Here is a 17,648-nt window from a genome sequence, read left to right as displayed (position 1 = left end):
ATTAAATAAATACTTTTACTTTTCATTATAATCACTTAAACGTTTATGATTTATTTTAAATTTTTTTATCAAAATGATTATAATCAACTTTCCAAATTTTGATATTGTAATATTACTTATTCCCTCCGCATTCATTCATGTTGGAATTCTCACTTCTAAGGGCATCACCATTGGGGGTTTTAATTTTGAGCCTCTGAGGTTAGATTCAGAGCGGTTAACTGGTTAAACTCGGGTATGTTACCGGAGAAAGAGTTGTTCATTATGCTTATGATTCGTAAAGAAAGGTAGGTCTTTTAAGGGAGCGACATCGATGTTTCCTGATATACCTATCTCTGTTCGATCTGAAGACCAAAAACAGAGTTTTTGTTGCAGAGTTTTCCCACCCATCGTTGGCTTTCTCCACAAGGCTCTGAATCTGGTGTCCAAGAATCAAGAGACTTGGTGTTGTTTTAATGACTTCTTGAAGTTTAACAATGATTCTGTTTCGGTTATCGAATTCTGTTTTTGCGTGAACATAACCGGAAATTTGGTATGATTTTGATTACATTTGTGTTCTGTTTTGGTATGCCAGAAAGTCAATTGATCAAAACTTCTTCTTATGGTATGATTTTGATTACAGTTGTGTTCTGTTGGAATTCTCACTTCTAACCTCTCTCTCTTAGGTTAGATCTCTCTGGTCTATCTCTCACACTGATTTGGTTACTTTGTTCTAGAGAGAGATAGAAAGCGCTTTTCAACTTGAGACTTGTATCAGGTTCTATTACAACATCACAACACTTACATACTTAAGTTTCATTGTTAACCTAATTATATAAGTCTATAACCAGCACACTTAACCCACTAATGTTAATGGGCCTTTACTACAATATTGGCCCATGGCCTTTTTCTTCTTCCTTCTACTACGACACAAAACAACGTTTCTTCTTCTCTTCTTCTTTCGTTGCTTACGCAATCTCTGCTCTTAATCAACATCTCACCTTTCTCTTTGTCTTGTCTTATGTAGGATTAAGCACAGGATCAACTTCCAACAATTCATTCAATATAGTCCTAAATTATATTGTTTTTAAAAATATATATATATTTATTTGATAACAATGGTGATTTAAACATAAATACCAAGATACGGTTCCACGAATCACAGACTTGGTGGGCAAGGCAATTTGTCTTTTCTAAGAAAAATTAGAGGACATAGAAATGTTTCAATCTAGGGTTTGTTTGGCACTATCTCTCTTAACCAAGAGAGCACCATGAGGTCTTCTCTGCTTCTCAGCCGGCTCTCGAGGCTTAGTCTGAGGAAACCACCTGCGCTCGTAAGATCATCTTGTCTTCTCTCTCTGTTATTGTTACTTGTTTTTCTGATGATGTTTGAATTTGATTACTCCTCAGGGACACCTCGGTGGCGCTCGGTACTTGTCGCAAACCCCTCTCTGTCGCATTGTCGGCGCTGTACCTTGTGGATCTACTTCCAGAGATGGGGATATCTGTAGACTCGTGGTTACAGATGTTTCTGAATCTTGTTCTACTGGGACAGAGGTTTTGGAAAAGAAGGTGCCAATGGAGCTGATGACAGAAACGGGAACAATAGGAGCATCTCATGGCTGGGTAGCTACTTTGAAAGATGGTGTAGTGCGTCTCCAAGATGACCTCAACCCTAGTGCTTCAGATTCAGATCCAAAGCGAATCTCACTGCCTCCTCTCGTAACTCTGCCTCATTGCCAAACCCAACTGGTAACCAACGTGGCCATGTCCTCCTCTTCTCCCGAGGACGACGACTGCATTGTGGCCGTCAAGTTCCTCGGTCCTCAGCTCAGCTTATGCAGACCTGCTCAGAAAAACCCCGAGTGGGTCAACATCAGAATCGAAGATCCTGGCTTCTCCTCCTACAAAGTCATGTATTCAAAGAGAGACTACATGTTCTCGATGCCTGCTTCAGGAGGCACCCACATATGTTCTTGGGATCTTGATAAACACAGGCACAATCCCAAGCTTCAAACCTTGCGCTTTCCAAACCATCCTGAGTTCGTGCAGTCAGAGTGGGAGAAACTAGACAAGTGTTGCAGGATTGAAGATTTGGTGGAGTCACGCGCGACGGGAGAAGTTTTCATGGTGAAGAGGTTCAAAGAGAGAAAGAACTATGAGGTTATGAGGATAGAGGAGAAGCAAATGCTGGTGTTCAAGCTAGACGGGAATGGAAATGCTTTGTATACTGAAGATATTGGAGACCTCTGCATTTTCCTCTCCTCCAAAGGTGAACCTTTCTGTCTCCAGGCTAGCTTGTATGGCGGACTTGAAAACCACGTCTATTTCATAGACAGCGGCCAAAGAGGAATATTCGATATCAAGTGTAAGTACGTGATTGGTGGATTCGTCACTTACCCCGCCCCTTACTACATTCCACCTCAATCCTACCTCAATGCTATCAGTAATAATGGGGGTTGCATCTCAATCAGCTCTTAGAGTCATCCTGTTGTTGTTGTTGTGTGTTTTTTCCTTACCTTGATATGGAAGGCATCATGTTGTTTACTCGCAATTATGCTTCAAAAAGACAAAACTCTTTCCAATATGTTCTGTTGTGTAAAGCACAAGATAATCCATATCCTCGGTGAATTTCTACTTGTTATACAGCTCTTTACAGTTAAACCTTTCCTTGTTATATAGCTTTGGAATATGATAGGCTTGTTAGCCATTCTGAATCTTCTTATTTTCACCCTAACAAGTAACTGAAACAGAGAGCATTCTCTGACCAAGGGGTTTTGAGTTTTGAGTTTATGATGTGAAGAGGCGAGGCAACGAAACAAGAACAAAGGAAGAGGACCGGAGAGGAGAGAGTAGGTTCCTCCGAGGAGAAAGATCAAGATCGACATCGACGAGTCTCTCTTCTCTAATTCGGAAAAAAAAAAAAAAAATGAGATTAGTCACTTCTTGTCTCTCACTGTAATTCAATTTGAATTTTAGTTCTGATGCTGCGACTCTCTTTTCTTGCTGAAACATCTCCTTTATATGAAAGTTTGCTTCTTTCTGAATCAGTTTTTATCTGATTTGAGTCATTTACAAAGAGAAAAAATAAAGCAAATATGAACACCAAAAAGCAAAAAAAAAAAAAAAGAAGAAGAACAACAATCCAATTTGTGATGTTTCTTCAAACTGTGCAGTAAGTTGATACGATACTGTATCAACTTCTGTTGACTGTGAATTGAGTAGAGATGAGAATCCAATTTGTGATGCTTCTGTTGACTGTGCATTGAGTAGAGATGAGAATTTGTGATGTTTCTGTAGACTGTGCAATGAGTTGAGACGAGAATCCTTGTATCTGTTTAGAAAGTATGGGAATTTGGGTGATTCGGTAGACTGTGCAATGAGTAGAGACTAGAGACGAGATGATTCTGTAGACTGAGTAGAGACTGTACATGTACATGATGAGGCTTCTTTGAAAAACGAGAACCCTTGTAACTGTTTAGAAAGTATGACAATTTGTGATGATTCTGTAGACTGTGCAGTGAGTTGAGACTAGAACCCTTGTGTCTGTTTAGACGGTATGAGAGTATTTGATGTTTCTGCAGACTGTACAGTGAGTGGAGATGAGATTGGACATGACGCTTCCTTCTTCAATCTTAATCTTCCTTGTGACTTTGTTCCATAGATGAATCATGTAACTCCCTTTGCTCATGACCTTTACCGTCTTCTCTACCCATTTTGCTTCTCTTCTGGTTGCAGGTTTCTTGAAAACCTTTGGCATGTTGATCCAGTTCACTGGATAGAAAGCATCAGGGGGAAAGATCGTGAAGTTGAATCCAGGTTTGCTTCCTAATCTCGTGATGACTCTAGAGACTAGGTAAGGGCTGTTGTGTCCCCATATGTTTCACCATCTCCCACTCTACTCCGGTTCCCCTTGTTTCATGGAAGCAGAGGGTCAGATTTGAAGAAGCCTCCTCTCGGTTTGGAAGTTTTTTCCTGCAAAATTTTGATATATTCCATTTGATTAAGCTTTTGGACCATAAGAAAGGGTATAATATTCCAAGATTGTGAAAACAGACTTTGCAGTGTTGGGAGCAAGTGAAATTAAAACATAAGGTGTGTAATAAGCACAGGTCCAAGCATACATCTTGGGGTGGTGTTACTAGGATTAGGCAAGGTTGGACTTTTGCTTCCTGTAGGAATTGCATTTGGAGTTAAAAGTCCTCAGAGTTGATATGATTCGTCTTCAAGCCTATTATCTCATTTGCTCTTTGCTCTCATGGTTATTAGCAGAATCAAATTCAGCTTACCAAAATGGGTAAGAAAAAAAAGATATTTGATTTCATTTTGTTGGTTTTCTACAAATATAGAAATCATTTCCACAAAAGGAAACCAGCAGCTATTTTAAAAACCTAGAAAACCCTAAAACCTCTGTAGAAAGAAAATGAGAAATTTTGAAAGAAAAAAAAAAAAAAAGAAGAGAGAAATCAAACTCTCCTCAAACAAAAACAAAAACAAAAATACCAGGATGACGACGTCATGGCATTTTTTCCCCCTATTCCCTAAACCGATGTCTTAAAATTACGATAACAAACATAACAAACAAAACTAAACTAACATAAGAGAGATTCTTCTATTGGCAAAAACCAAAATGTGTCCCCTTACGTTATCTGTTATCATGACTCTTTGTTGTTGTTGTCGTTGTTGGCTACCACCACTGGCTGTTCTTCATTAAACTTGAACCGTCGAATATCATTACCACCTCCATCTGCTGTGGCCTCAGACCGTCGAGCCCGCTCCTGCTGAGCCATCTCAAACCTGTTCAGACCTGTACTGTTCTCTTCCGCAACGTCAAATCTTCTGTTCCGAATAAATGGTCTAAAGTTGTTGTCGTTGTTTTTATCAGAATTCGGTCTTCTCATAGAATTTCCGACATCAAATCTCTGCCCAGGCCGGAACTTCCTTCCCCTGAAGCCATTATTATGATTCTCTCCAGCATCATTGTTCCTCCCTTCAAAGAACCTCGGCGACGACATTCTGTTTCTCGGAGGTGACATGTAACCCATCTCTTGATCTGCAGGAAACCGTTTCTGGAAAGGCAACCTCACTCTTTCCATCATCCTCTCGTCTGCTCTAAACCCACCTGGAGGAGGAGGAGATGATCTGTTTCTGCCATTCCACGAGACTGGAGACCGGCTTCTGGATCTTGACTCTGATTGCGGGTGGTGCAATCTCCTGTAAACCTGAGAGCCACCTCTCTCTCTCCTATTACTACTCATCCGGTTGTGCATCCGACTAGGAAATTGGTTGGTATCACTGTGAGGACCCCTGAAATTACGATCCCTATCATCTGGGTATCTCCTAAACCGACCTCGGTATCCACCATCTGAGAATTGCCTACGTTCATAACCATCTGGTCCTGGTCCTGGTCCTGGTCCCGGTCCTGACTCATCAAAGCCGTTCATCATACCTTGATCATCTGCCATGCTTTTAGGCCGTGGACGCCCGAAACCAGAGGAACCGCCTTTGTAATTAGGGTGGGAGAAGCGTCGTTTGGAATCCCAACCATTAAAATACCCTCCTCTCCCAGGAGTACGCATCCCTGACCGGTCAGCTCTCCCAACAAACCTATCTGGAACCGTACTCAACCCTTCAGAATTATCAGGCCTGAAACAAAATAACCATGACTCCGTTAGTAAACAAATTATTAATAAGTGTGTTGAGTTTGACACAAAGAAGAAGGCTCAGGGAAAGCAAAACTTGCCTTCTCCTCTGGATGGCATCATGTGAAGGCAACTTCTTGTATGGTTTTGACCCAAAGCTCCTTGAAGGAGACGAAGAGCCCTTCTTAGGATGTGAATCACTCATGTTAACAACAACTTGCTTCTCTATGTCACTTCCTTCATTAGCCTCCCCAATTCTCGGTGCATCACCAGGCTCACTTTTAATATGTCTGAAATTCTTGTCTGCCAAGATTCCCTTCTCAGATTCCATTGAGTAGAATCTCTCAGCCTCTGGCTCAGACCCGTAATCCAACTGTTCAACCTCTCCCGTTTCTCCCTCAGTCTCTTCCCAAGGGTATGGTTCTCTCAACTCTCCATCCTCAAACTGGGAGTCATAACCAGATTGGCACTCCTTTTCATTTTTAGTAGCTGCATCAGCCTTAGGCCCAGATGGTGATGAAGTTTTTGTATGATCATCTGATGCAGTTACTCCACCCATACTGTCCTTACTTCCATCAATAGGTCCGCTGTCTTTAGGGGCAATAGACTCTGTGATTTCTCCCTCCACATCCCTTCCAGAGGCTTCATCTTCTACACCACAAGGTTCATTTAAATCCCAGTGGAAGATAACATTTTTAAGGCCTTCACCCTTGTTCCTTTCAGTGGGCTCATCGGCAGATGATTTCTCTGACATCGTTACAACTCCACTATCAGGTGCTAAAGTTTCACATTCACTTGCTGCAACATTAGCCGTCGGTCTTTCTGTTGAGGATTCATCCGAAAGAGCAATACTGGTTTTTTTAGGTGCTATCATCCCTCCAGAGGTCACTCTGCTGTGCTCTACGCTCTGCACATCAGCCAACTCTTTGACCAAATTTTTTAAAGGATTTCTCTGAGGCGCTACAATATCGCAATTGCTTTGCCGACCCTGATCACTGGAATCAACTGCAGTATGCGAGACATAAGCAGTTCCAGCTGATGAATCATTACCTTCAGCATGGGTTGAAATGGTAGAGGCATCTTGTTGCTGAACAACAGATTCTTCGGCAAGAAACCGGTCAACAGCTGGTGCAAGATCATTATTCAATTCCGTACTGCAAGCAGCATCAGCAAGTATCTTGATACCAGAAAAGTCATGACCACTACAATCAGGCTTTTCATCATGAACGTCTGAGATCAAATTTGGGTTTAATCTCGAAACAGGCGAAACACGGTTGATCTGCGCTTTATTTTCTGAGCCTTCACATTGACCAGATGACCTCTTTGAAGGTGACAGGGAGCGAATCAGAAATCTCCGTTTCTTTATCGGAACATGCTCTACTCTTTCAGGGAAATGCTGATCTTGAACAGAAACCCCAAGCTGCAATAAATAGAAAAGGATCAAGAGGCCAGAAATTTTGCAACGAAATCAGGAAAAGAGGCAAACAAAAATTAGAAAAAAAAAAAGAGGAACCTCTTCAGGCTTTGATTTTCCTGCTACTACTGAGCCAGTTGAACTCTTGTCTTCTGCCTCAATACCTGAAGCTGCAACACGTACAACTGGTTTCTTACTACGCCTTGTTGAACTTCTGCTACCTTTAGACACCACTTTCCAAGGAAGCTCTTCACCATCATTGCTTTTCATGCTTCTATACCATCCACTCCCGGAAAAACTTTTTTTTTTTTTTACTACGAACCTTCACCTCACCTCACCTCACCTCACCTGCAAGCAATGATATTCCCATTAGCAAACCATTTAAAAAAAAAAAATTCACACAAAACATAAGCAAAGAGCTATTGCCTACTTCTAGTATAGAATAACTAGAGCTAGACAGTCAAAGTTAAAGACTCTATGAGCCTTTACCTTAAGACAGATTGCGCTATACAGTTTTTGAAGTCTGGAGAAAGAAAAAAAAAACCTCCAGAGCTTTTGGGTGTACGTTTTTTTGTTTTTTTGGTTTTGGGTGGGGGGAATTAAAAGCAAACAAAACTAGCATTTATTTCATGTTTGTAGTCCCGACTAAATCCAACTCCAGATCACACTGTCGGCCTCGCCCCTTGGCCATATCGAAAGATTCTTGAATGGCCGGCCACAGCCAAAGATCCCAATTCACATCGAAACCAGAGTATCATCGTATCCCTAAGTCTATCATACACAGACGAGCCACTAAGGTTCATGATGACCACATCGAAACAAGATCGACCTTCCTCTGATGGAAGTAAAAGAAGATTCGACCTTTCTCGTGATTTCTATAAGATCTTCCATGTCCAAAAGAAGATTCCAAGTTGTTTATATAAATCATCGCCAAGCCGACAAGAGTCCAGAACCAGAATCGATTTCTCTCTTGACTCTCTCTCTCTCTCTGACTCTCTATCTCCTTTCATTGAACCAAAAACAAAGAGCAGAGTAATCAAAGAACTTAGGGTTTTCATATACCTGAATCATCCACCTACTCCTTAATATTTCTCCCCCTTCCTCACTCAAATCACAGATCCGATTCAACTCCTCCCCCGTAATTTCACTATTTTCCCACCACCGCCGTATATATATCAAACGGCTCCTTCTCGGATTTTTTTTTTCTTTCTCAAATCCAGCGCAAAAAGTCTAGGAGAGGCGATTTCAAAAGCCAAGATCGATTGAAAACTAGTAGGTCCTCCTCGACGGCAAAAGCTAGGTCTTCCTCTTCTTCTTCTTCTTCCCAACGTTGTCGTCGTCTTCTTCGATTATTATTATATGAAAAATATTAAAAGAGGATTGGCTGGTCTATCTTTGCCTTTTTGGGATGAACAACTAAAACAAAGCTTTGTTGAGGTACCCTATCACCACGTATTTATCATCCTCTTTATACCTAAACTACCCTCTTTTGTATCTTGTTATTTACGATTTTACCCTTTCCGACGCTGTTTTATTACGATCTTGCCATTTTGCAAGATTGGGTAGTAGACCTCTCTCTATATCTCTTTAATAAATAAAAAAGTCAACGGTCAAGAAGAGACATCATGGGTTCGTGTGAAAGTGAAAACTTTTTGGTGGCTGACGACGTGGTGGTGATATTCTTTTGTGTTTGCCCCCTAAGTTTTTTTTTTCTTACTACAAACATGAATCATTTTCATTTTTAATGATACTGATGGAAATTAAAAGAAAACAGCTTTCATTCAATTGAAATGATTTCTTTGATCAAAATTTTTTAGGAGATTTGTATATTAACAGCTATTGTTTGATATATTAAAAAGAAAAAAAATTGTCGGTCTATTAATCACATATGACGATATATAGAAAAGTTTAATAAATAAAAATTTAAATTTGTTAATGTCTATGATAAAATCCGTTTATGTGTGAGTTTGATCAAATATATATATATATAGAAAATATTTATTTAAAAGTTAAAATTTATTAATAACTATATTAAAAATCGTATGTGCGTGTTTTGGATCCAAAATATATATATATAATAAATAGTCATGTGTATATATTTAGCCTCTCGGTACTTTATAAATAATTTTTTACCAATTACAATGCTATGGAAAGAGTTTTTGTCGTAAAACTTCGTGTGATATAATTTTTAAATATAAAATTTACACATATTATTTTAGTTAATATGTTTATAATTTTATATATATAAGTTATGGATTTAGATCTTTATCCATACATAACTTAATATTTTTGGTCAATGTCCAAAATCAGATGTATGAATCAAGATGATAATATCTCGGATCATGGGATCGAGATAATAGTATCTCGGATCAGGATTTAAATATTCTAAACTATTATGATATTTGGATCCATTTCATTCCTATTTATCGATGTATTATTTATAGTTTTTATTACTAGAAAATTACATCTTTTGTGTTTTCCATACATCAAAATGTATGTCTAAGATGGATTATTATGACAACAATCTACGACAAATATATCTAATAGAATCTGTAAAGTCTACAAATAAACAAGAACATATATAATAAAGGGAAAACTAGATTGAATATATTATATATTTGAATAAGATAAATATTTCTTTACCTTTTATATATGCAGTCTCTTGTGATATTTTCTCTTTATCAACTATCTAAAAGATTAAGAAGAAAAAAATATATATAAAACAAATCAATCATCTTATGCAGACATTTTTATATTTCAATATAAATTGTCGACATTGTCGTCATGTANAAAAAAAAAAAAAAAAAAACGTGGACACTAAAAGGAGACGAGATTGTTGAGAAAGAAAACTCATTTCTTACCAACTCATAAGCACTAATGCACGTATATATGGCTGGCCTCTCTAGTATAAGCCCTTTTATAGTTTTCTTTAGTCAAATATTTATCAAAAGAATCTAAGATTACCAATTTTTAAGAATTAAATTTGCTATAATGACTGTAAAAGTTTATCAACTGATTTATAAAGCTTGAATAGTATTTAATAATTTAACCAACTGATATGACATATACAATTCCTACTAATATCGTTGGTTATCATGTTCAACCCTAGTCAAAATAATGAATTAGAATTTGTATGGATTTTGTTTTAAATGATAAGTTGCAGAATATATATTTTTTTGTCAACAAAAGAATCAGCTCAAACGAGCCAATTAGGAGGAAAATTATTTATAAATAAAACATGACGCGGCGCTTGATGTGCTAAAGAATTCGCTCGTACATTAGCTTGACAAGAAACGTAAATCAAAGAGAAGGAAGAAAACTCATTCCTGTCCATCTGAATGTCGTCTAGGTATGCTGCAAAAGCTGGCCAATCATTAGGGGAAAACACCATCTTCACCAAGTCTGAGCAGTCTGGATAAGTTGCAGAATACTTGCTGGTAAAATAAACAAAAAGTTTATCACCAAATATAATTTTAGACACACTTCAGATGCATATTTAACAGTAAAATAAGAATGTAACAATGATTTTTAGATAAATACAAAAGTTCTAAACACTAATAATCAAGCGATTAAATACAAAATGTTACCGTGATTTTGATAAAAAAAAATGAGAAAAATAAAGGAAAAAAGATGTTCAACAACACCAAGTATAGCTCAATACATGGTCACGCATCCCAATTTTAAAAATGTATTGTCAACTACACCAAGTAAATGTATTGCATAGTCACATATACCAACTATATGATGATATGTGCTCAACATCACGATCATTTTATTCCGGTATGCTATTTGTCAAAATCCGATATTGACCATATTTGACCGGGGTTGACCGATGTTGACCGACAAATTTTTAATTTAAAAAATTTATTATAGTATTGGAAACAAAAAAAATAAAATTGTCTTATAGAATAATTTCTGGATTTTATTAATTAACAAAATATCTATTTTCATTATAAAGATATATTTTACATTTGTTAATGCAATCAATCTTATAATAGTTTTTTTCAATTGTAAAACTTAACTTTAAATAAACTAAAAATCATTGATAAATTTTTCAGATATTAAAACTTTTATTTTACCACATATCCTACTATATTAATTGAGAAGTACAAATTTGAAACTAACCTTATAATTTGTGCTGTATATGTTGTGATTTGAATTTTTAAAAATGAAGATATATTACTCAATTTATGAAGAAAACAATGTGTGTTTTAATGTTCCACATCGGTGGACTAGTAAAACTAAATTTATGTGGTTGATAAAATTAATAAATTTTATTTTCTCACAATTACAATATTATAAATATTTTAAAATATTTCACAAAATAATGATGCAAATACAGCAAACAAACAATATAAAACTGTGTAATATACATTAAACAAATTAAAATGCTATAATATTCTAAAGTAATTAGTATTCAGAAAGATATATGTTGATTTACCAAAGAATTGCAATGTTAAGTAAATACTGTCCATATTTTATTTATTATAACATAAATTTTCTGGTGTTAGTTTAAGTTTCAATATCTTAAAAACTGTTAATGATTTATTTTCAGTTTTATTTAAGTTTTGAACTTTAAAAAAACAACTAACTATTATAAGACTAATGCATTAAACATATATAATATATCTTTATATTGGATATAGATATGTTTTTTTAACCATAAATGATTCAACAAAACAATTTTAATACTTTTGTTTCTAATACTAAAAAAAAAAAGTTTTGTTGGTCAACACCGGACATATCTAGTCAACGCCGGATTCTGACAAACAATGTACTAAAATAAAAATGATCGTGATGTTGAGTACATGCCATTATATAGTTGGTACATGTGGCCATGAAATACATTTACTTCGTGTAGTTAGCTATACATTTTTTAAGTTGGTATGTGTGGTCATGTATTCAGCTATACTTGATGTAGCTCACTATCTTTTTTCCAAAAATAAATGAAATTCCATTGTATAAATATAATATGACAAAAAAAATCAACATATAGTGTTTTTATTTTCATCAAATTTCTTGCATAAATTTTTTAAAACACAATAAGAACAAATAAAAATTAACGTAGTTTAGGTTTCCAATTTTGAAAAATACAAGTTTTTGAGTTGAATTGGACTCTAGATTTGATATATAAAAAATGGATTCTACTAGTTAATGATAGGATGTAATAAATATAATTGAAAAAAATAAAATAAATAAATGTAACGTTTAATAAGAATGTTACCGTGAATCTGAAAAATACAAAGCTCATAAAAGTTAATAATCTATAAACCACTTACAAATGTCGCCACGATTTTAGTAAACTTGGTGAAATTCAATATAAATCAAAGTCAACTATGGCCATGTTCCTGTTCGAGTCGCAGAACAATGACAAAGAAAATAGCCTTAAACGAAAATAAATTTAATTAAAAGAATCGCTAAAAGTAGTTGCTGGTGTTGTCCATGTTGTCTTCCATAGTAGCTGCAAATTGCAGCGACATCTTCTATGTGTAAAACAATGACTGCAACAGTCGCAACGACACAAATTTGCCCCTGCTCCCAACATCATTAAAGTGCTTTTGTTCTACTGTAGTCGCAGTCGCAGCGATTCGCGGCCATGGTTTTTAACAACAATGAAAGTCAATTTAATATTGTTTTCCAATTTTGAAACAATATTAGTCTTAAGGTAAAGTGGATCTACATTTAATGATATGATACAATAAATTTATAGATAAAAATAAATAAATTGTAACATATTGAATAATCTAACAAGAATGTTACCGTGATTTTGGTAACTACAAAGATCATAAAAGGTCATTATCAATCAACCAAATACATATATTACCGCGATTTTAACAAAATTGGTTAAATCAAAATGTAAGAAAGTCAACTACATTATCTAAAATGTTACTATATTTTTGACAATAAACATTTTGTTTTATCACATTTTTCACATAAAGATTCAAATATACAAGAAAAACAAATGAAAGCCATTGTAATTTTGCTTTCCAATTTGAAATAATACTACTCTATGAGTTTACATGTACTCTAGATTTTAATGAAAGGATGCAATAAATATTTTGATAAAAATAAAAAATAAATGGAACATATTCAATAGTCTAATAAGAATATTACCATGATTTCGATAAAAGTAAACAATCAACCAACCAAATAAAAATGTCATCGTGATTTAAGTAAAACAGTTTAAATCAAAATTTATTATAGCGAACTGTATATATAACTAAAAAATTCAAATATTGGAAGGACCTTAAGAGTACCTGAGAGACCATATCGAACGGTGGTAACATGAGTAGTTTAATCTCAAAAACAGAATTTATTATCATATCTTTTATCACAACTTTTAATCACCAATCAAAATGGTTCAATTTTTTTTACAGAATATGAAGTTTTTCTTTTTCTTTTCCACAGTTTTTGTTTTTTTTTTGTTTCCCACATTAAACTTTTTAAGACGCAGACAAAAACACTAATGTTATATTGCAGTTGTGAACCAAAACAGATTGAAAGAGAGAAGAAAAAAAAGCTTCTAAGAGAATTTCCTCTATACGGATGTGATTGTCCTCGGCTTTTCATCAAAAGAATCTCCGACCAAAGTAGTATTTGATTCTGTACTAAAAGAGAGGGGTTCACAGATCCGACCAAAGGACTACTATAACTCCACTCCAGTAGCCATGGAAATAGAATCTAATGTCACTTTTGGACCTTTCCTTTTTTTAATAAAGAGAGAATTTGATATGATTGGAGAAATGTGTGATAGTGAAAGGACCTTCTTTAGTAAGACTTGGCAAATATTGCAACTTCTTCTGCTGGATTTCCAGTCATTAGGCATGTTTTAGTCCCTTTCGGCTGTTCAAACGGGTAACAACGAATGGTTGCTCCGGTTTCTTCTTTTACCCTTTGTTCATCCGCGTCACTGGCTGACCAAGGACCTCTTGCCCATTTCCCTGAAGATATTGCCTCTTTGAGCTCATCGTATGAGTTCACATCCACAATGTTACTGCATAATCATATCAAAATGTGAGCGTATGCTAATAATGCTGCAAACTCATGGAAAACGTCTGTGGGAGAAAATATAACAAAAACAGTACCTGTCCCTGAATGATACCGCCTTTTCTAGAAGCGATGATTGGATCTCATCCAACTTCTCTTTTACATATGCCACTAACGTTGATGCCTCCATTGATATTCCAAAAACTTTCCCTGCCTTTCCTGGTATATCCCTCCTTGAGACAACAACACTGCTACTAGATACATCGCGTGGACCAATTTCAATCCTTAGAGGAATTCCCTGCAAAACGAATAAAACTATCAGAACTTGAACTATTATGAAAATTTTATCACCCCAGAAAATTATTATAGTGTTTTAAGAGAGTAACGAACCTTCATTTCCCAGAAATTGAACTTCCATCCTGGAGTTCGTTGATCTGTGTCATCAAGTTTAACTCTAAACCCAGCAGTTTGCAGAGCTTCCTTCACTGATGATGCAGCACTGAGAACTCCTGTTTTCTCATTGTCCTTCTTCCAAATAGGTACAATTACTACCTTAAAAAGAAGAAAAGAGAAGATTAATCTCAACTCTAGATCATCACTTCCAACCAAGTGAGTTACTAGTATAACAATTATCATTTTTGCTAAAGAAAATAACTACTGCTCCAGACCCCTTCCTACAACTAATCCTCCTAAGCTAACGAATGGAAGTACAGATATAAGCAAAGGAAACTGCTTAAGAAATTCCCAAACGAATAGAAGATGAACCTGTATTGGAGCTATCTTGGGGGGAAGCATAAGACCAGTGTCATCTCCGTGAGTCATAATAATGCCACCGACAAAACGTGTACTCACTGCCCATGATGTCTGCCACACATGTTGCCTTTCTCCATTCTCATCTGCAAACTGGCATGATCATATACGTCACTTTAAAATTCTTTCAAGATGAAGTAGCAAAACCACACATGTGACAAAACAAAGCATAGATGGATCAATATAAACTTATGCTGTCGTCATTAAATGAAGATGAGAGAACTAAACTCCAAACAAATTCAAACTGTCCGTGCATGACATACTTCTTAAGATTAGTAGTTATGTATGTACCTGAGTTCCAAAGGCACGAGAAAAGTTCTGCCCTAAATTGTGGCTGGTACCAGCCTGCAGAGCCTTCCGATCTCCCATCATAGCCTCAATAGTATAGGTTATATCAGCACCAGCAAAAGTTTCTAATTTTGATTTTCGACCTGGAATAACAGGTATTGCAGTTTGCTCAAAAGCAAATCGGGTGTAGATTTCGATCATTTGTTTTGCCTGCAATACAACACTAAAGATTTGTCACAGGAGAGTACCAAAAACCGACTCCACAAGTTGACGACAATAAAATAGAGAACAAACCTCCTTTTCTGCCTCCTCAGGAGTGGCATGAGCAGTATGACCCTCTTGCCAAAGAAATTCAAGAGTCCTAATAAATGGTTTTGTCCGCATCTCCCATCTAGTGACATTAGCCCACTAAAAAGAAGAAATATAACCAGGAGCGGTGATAAGTGCCAGATTTATAATTTAAACGAATGATATAAACAATTTGGATGTCTATCCATACCTGATTGATCATGAGAGGAAGATCACGATAGCTATGAATCCACTGGGTAAACATGTGATTCACTATGGTTTCACTAGTAGGCCGAACCTGCCACAACCTCAACAAATGCCACAATCAAAGCCAAAACTTAGGTAATGAACTTTCACAACTCTAGCTTAGTGGTAAAAACATAGTAACACCGGAAAAATGCCTACCACAAGCTTCTCCTCAAGTTCTTTTCCTCCTCCTACAGTGACGAGGGCTAGTTCAGGACTAAATCCCTCAACGTGTGAAGCTTCTTTCTCAATAAACGAGTATGGTATAAACTGCACAAAAGACCAAAACCATCACTATAAACCCCCAATGTAACATCAAAACACAAGAATAGAACAACGATGACAATAACGAGTAAAAGAAAATAAACTTCAAATATGATTAATCTATATAATTCATCAAGAACACAAAACACATTTCTTAATTCCAGCTTCAAATCGATACCTGTGGGAAGTACATGTTGCTATGGCCAGTCTCTTTGAACTTCACATTCAAATACTCCTACAAACCAACAATCCAAAATCAATTCAATACAAAGAAACATTAACATTCACAAATCAATTTGAATCCCAAATTTGCAACAAGAAACCTGAATCGCTTCCCAGATCGCGTAACCATAAGGACGAATAACCATAGTACCACGAACAGGACCATAATCGGCGAGCTCAGCACTAGCTATAACATCAAGGTACCAAGCATTGAAGTCCTTTGATCGAGGCGTAACGGCTCGGTCAGACTTAAGCCGGTCAACCTCCGCCGACTTAGTCTCCGACGAAGCAGTAGTACCACTCGGCGCCGTCGCGAATCCAGAGAGAGGTCTTCTGTTCCGTAGACATACGGTTCGTCGGAGAGAAGCTGGGTAACAAGTTGTGGCGGGAAATAGAAGGGAAGTGAGTGAAGGGAGTCTCAGAGACGCCACCATTTATCTACTTTTCGGAGAAGTTTTGTGAGGTTTTTTTTTTCTCTTCTCTTCTCTTTGGAGATGATGACGACTGTGAAAACTTTCTTCTCTCAGTCCTCGTAAACTCATGTGTGGATAAGCCCATTATGCTTTATGTGGATCAATAAGCCCAATAAGCCTCTTTCGAAAATATAGTACGGTATCATTTTTAATCTTCTCTTGTTTTGGTCACGCTTATAGAGAGATGATGACTCTCAACTCTCAAGACAATGAACCATTTTGGAATAAAACGAATAAAAAGTGGAAGAGAGTAAATGTCTATGATTCTTTTTTTTCTTTTCCACAAGACATATTTCTCATATTTCAAAAAAGTTTTAAATCTCAACCTGAATTGCCAGATCTTGTTTCTGAATACCAAAAATGATAGTTTGAAAAGATGGCGACGATAATAAAAAGAAACATGGTATGATGGGGATACATATATGTTTGAGTGAAAGTGAATGATGCGTGCACATATTTTTGTATAATTCTCCTTCCATCTTGTACTGGACTACTGGTTAGTTGTTATCATAATATTTGTACTATTTATATAGACAATAACTGCTTGGAATTTTTTTTTTCTAGATTTTTAAGCAATAATATTAATTATCATGTTAAATTACATGGACCCACATTGATATAAATAAGTCATTTGGTAAACTGTATATATTAAAAAAAAAACAAAAAATCAAGAATCTAACAATTTAGAAAACTCCAAAGAAACCCATGCTTGTATAGATATAAAATTGATTTACCTTTCAAAAAAGCCATCTTTCTATTATGTTGCTTGATCCTTTGAAACAAATTAAAAAAAAAAACAATTTATTTCTATTCCTTTGTAGTTTATTTAAGAAGAACGACACGAAAGAATGTTATTTTCTTATATATAAAATAAATGAATATTAACTTCTTCTTTTTTTGTCAACAAGTACAAATGAATATTAACTTAGGTGGTCCAATATAATGCACTAGGAGTATATAACATGCATGACTCTTAACCATTGTATTGCAAGCGTATGTAAGTAAAGCCTTTTGTTACTTTTTTTTTTTTTTTTTTTT

At 35.9% G+C, this 17,648-nt stretch overlaps 2 protein-coding genes across 2 annotated transcripts; both read right to left on the bottom strand.

The window, feature by feature from the left end:
• Nucleotides 4,256–8,235, bottom strand: LOC104725762 (uncharacterized protein DDB_G0283697-like; the record flags this gene model as incomplete). Its single annotated transcript, XM_010444477.2, is given in 4 exon segments — nt 4,256–5,622; nt 5,720–7,038; nt 7,132–7,380; nt 7,522–8,235. Coding segments are annotated over 3 exon segments (2,481 nt in total). The 3' UTR covers nt 4,256–4,631.
• Nucleotides 13,447–16,643, bottom strand: LOC104725761 (proline--tRNA ligase, chloroplastic/mitochondrial). The gene is made up of 10 exons (XM_010444476.2): nt 16,239–16,643; nt 16,094–16,150; nt 15,811–15,921; nt 15,617–15,703; nt 15,412–15,525; nt 15,121–15,327; nt 14,785–14,922; nt 14,410–14,571; nt 14,118–14,317; nt 13,447–14,026 (listed from the first exon to the last, which is right to left on the bottom strand). The coding sequence occupies exons 1-10, from the start codon at nt 16,569–16,571 to the stop codon at nt 13,801–13,803; spliced, it is 1,635 nt and encodes a 544-aa protein (XP_010442778.1). The 5' UTR covers nt 16,572–16,643; the 3' UTR covers nt 13,447–13,800.

The sequence above is a fragment of the Camelina sativa genome, chromosome 11 (assembly GCF_000633955.1).
Source record: "Camelina sativa cultivar DH55 chromosome 11, Cs, whole genome shotgun sequence".
NCBI lineage: Eukaryota > Viridiplantae > Streptophyta > Magnoliopsida > Brassicales > Brassicaceae > Camelina > Camelina sativa.
This window is presented reverse-complemented; position numbering and strand designations above follow the sequence as displayed.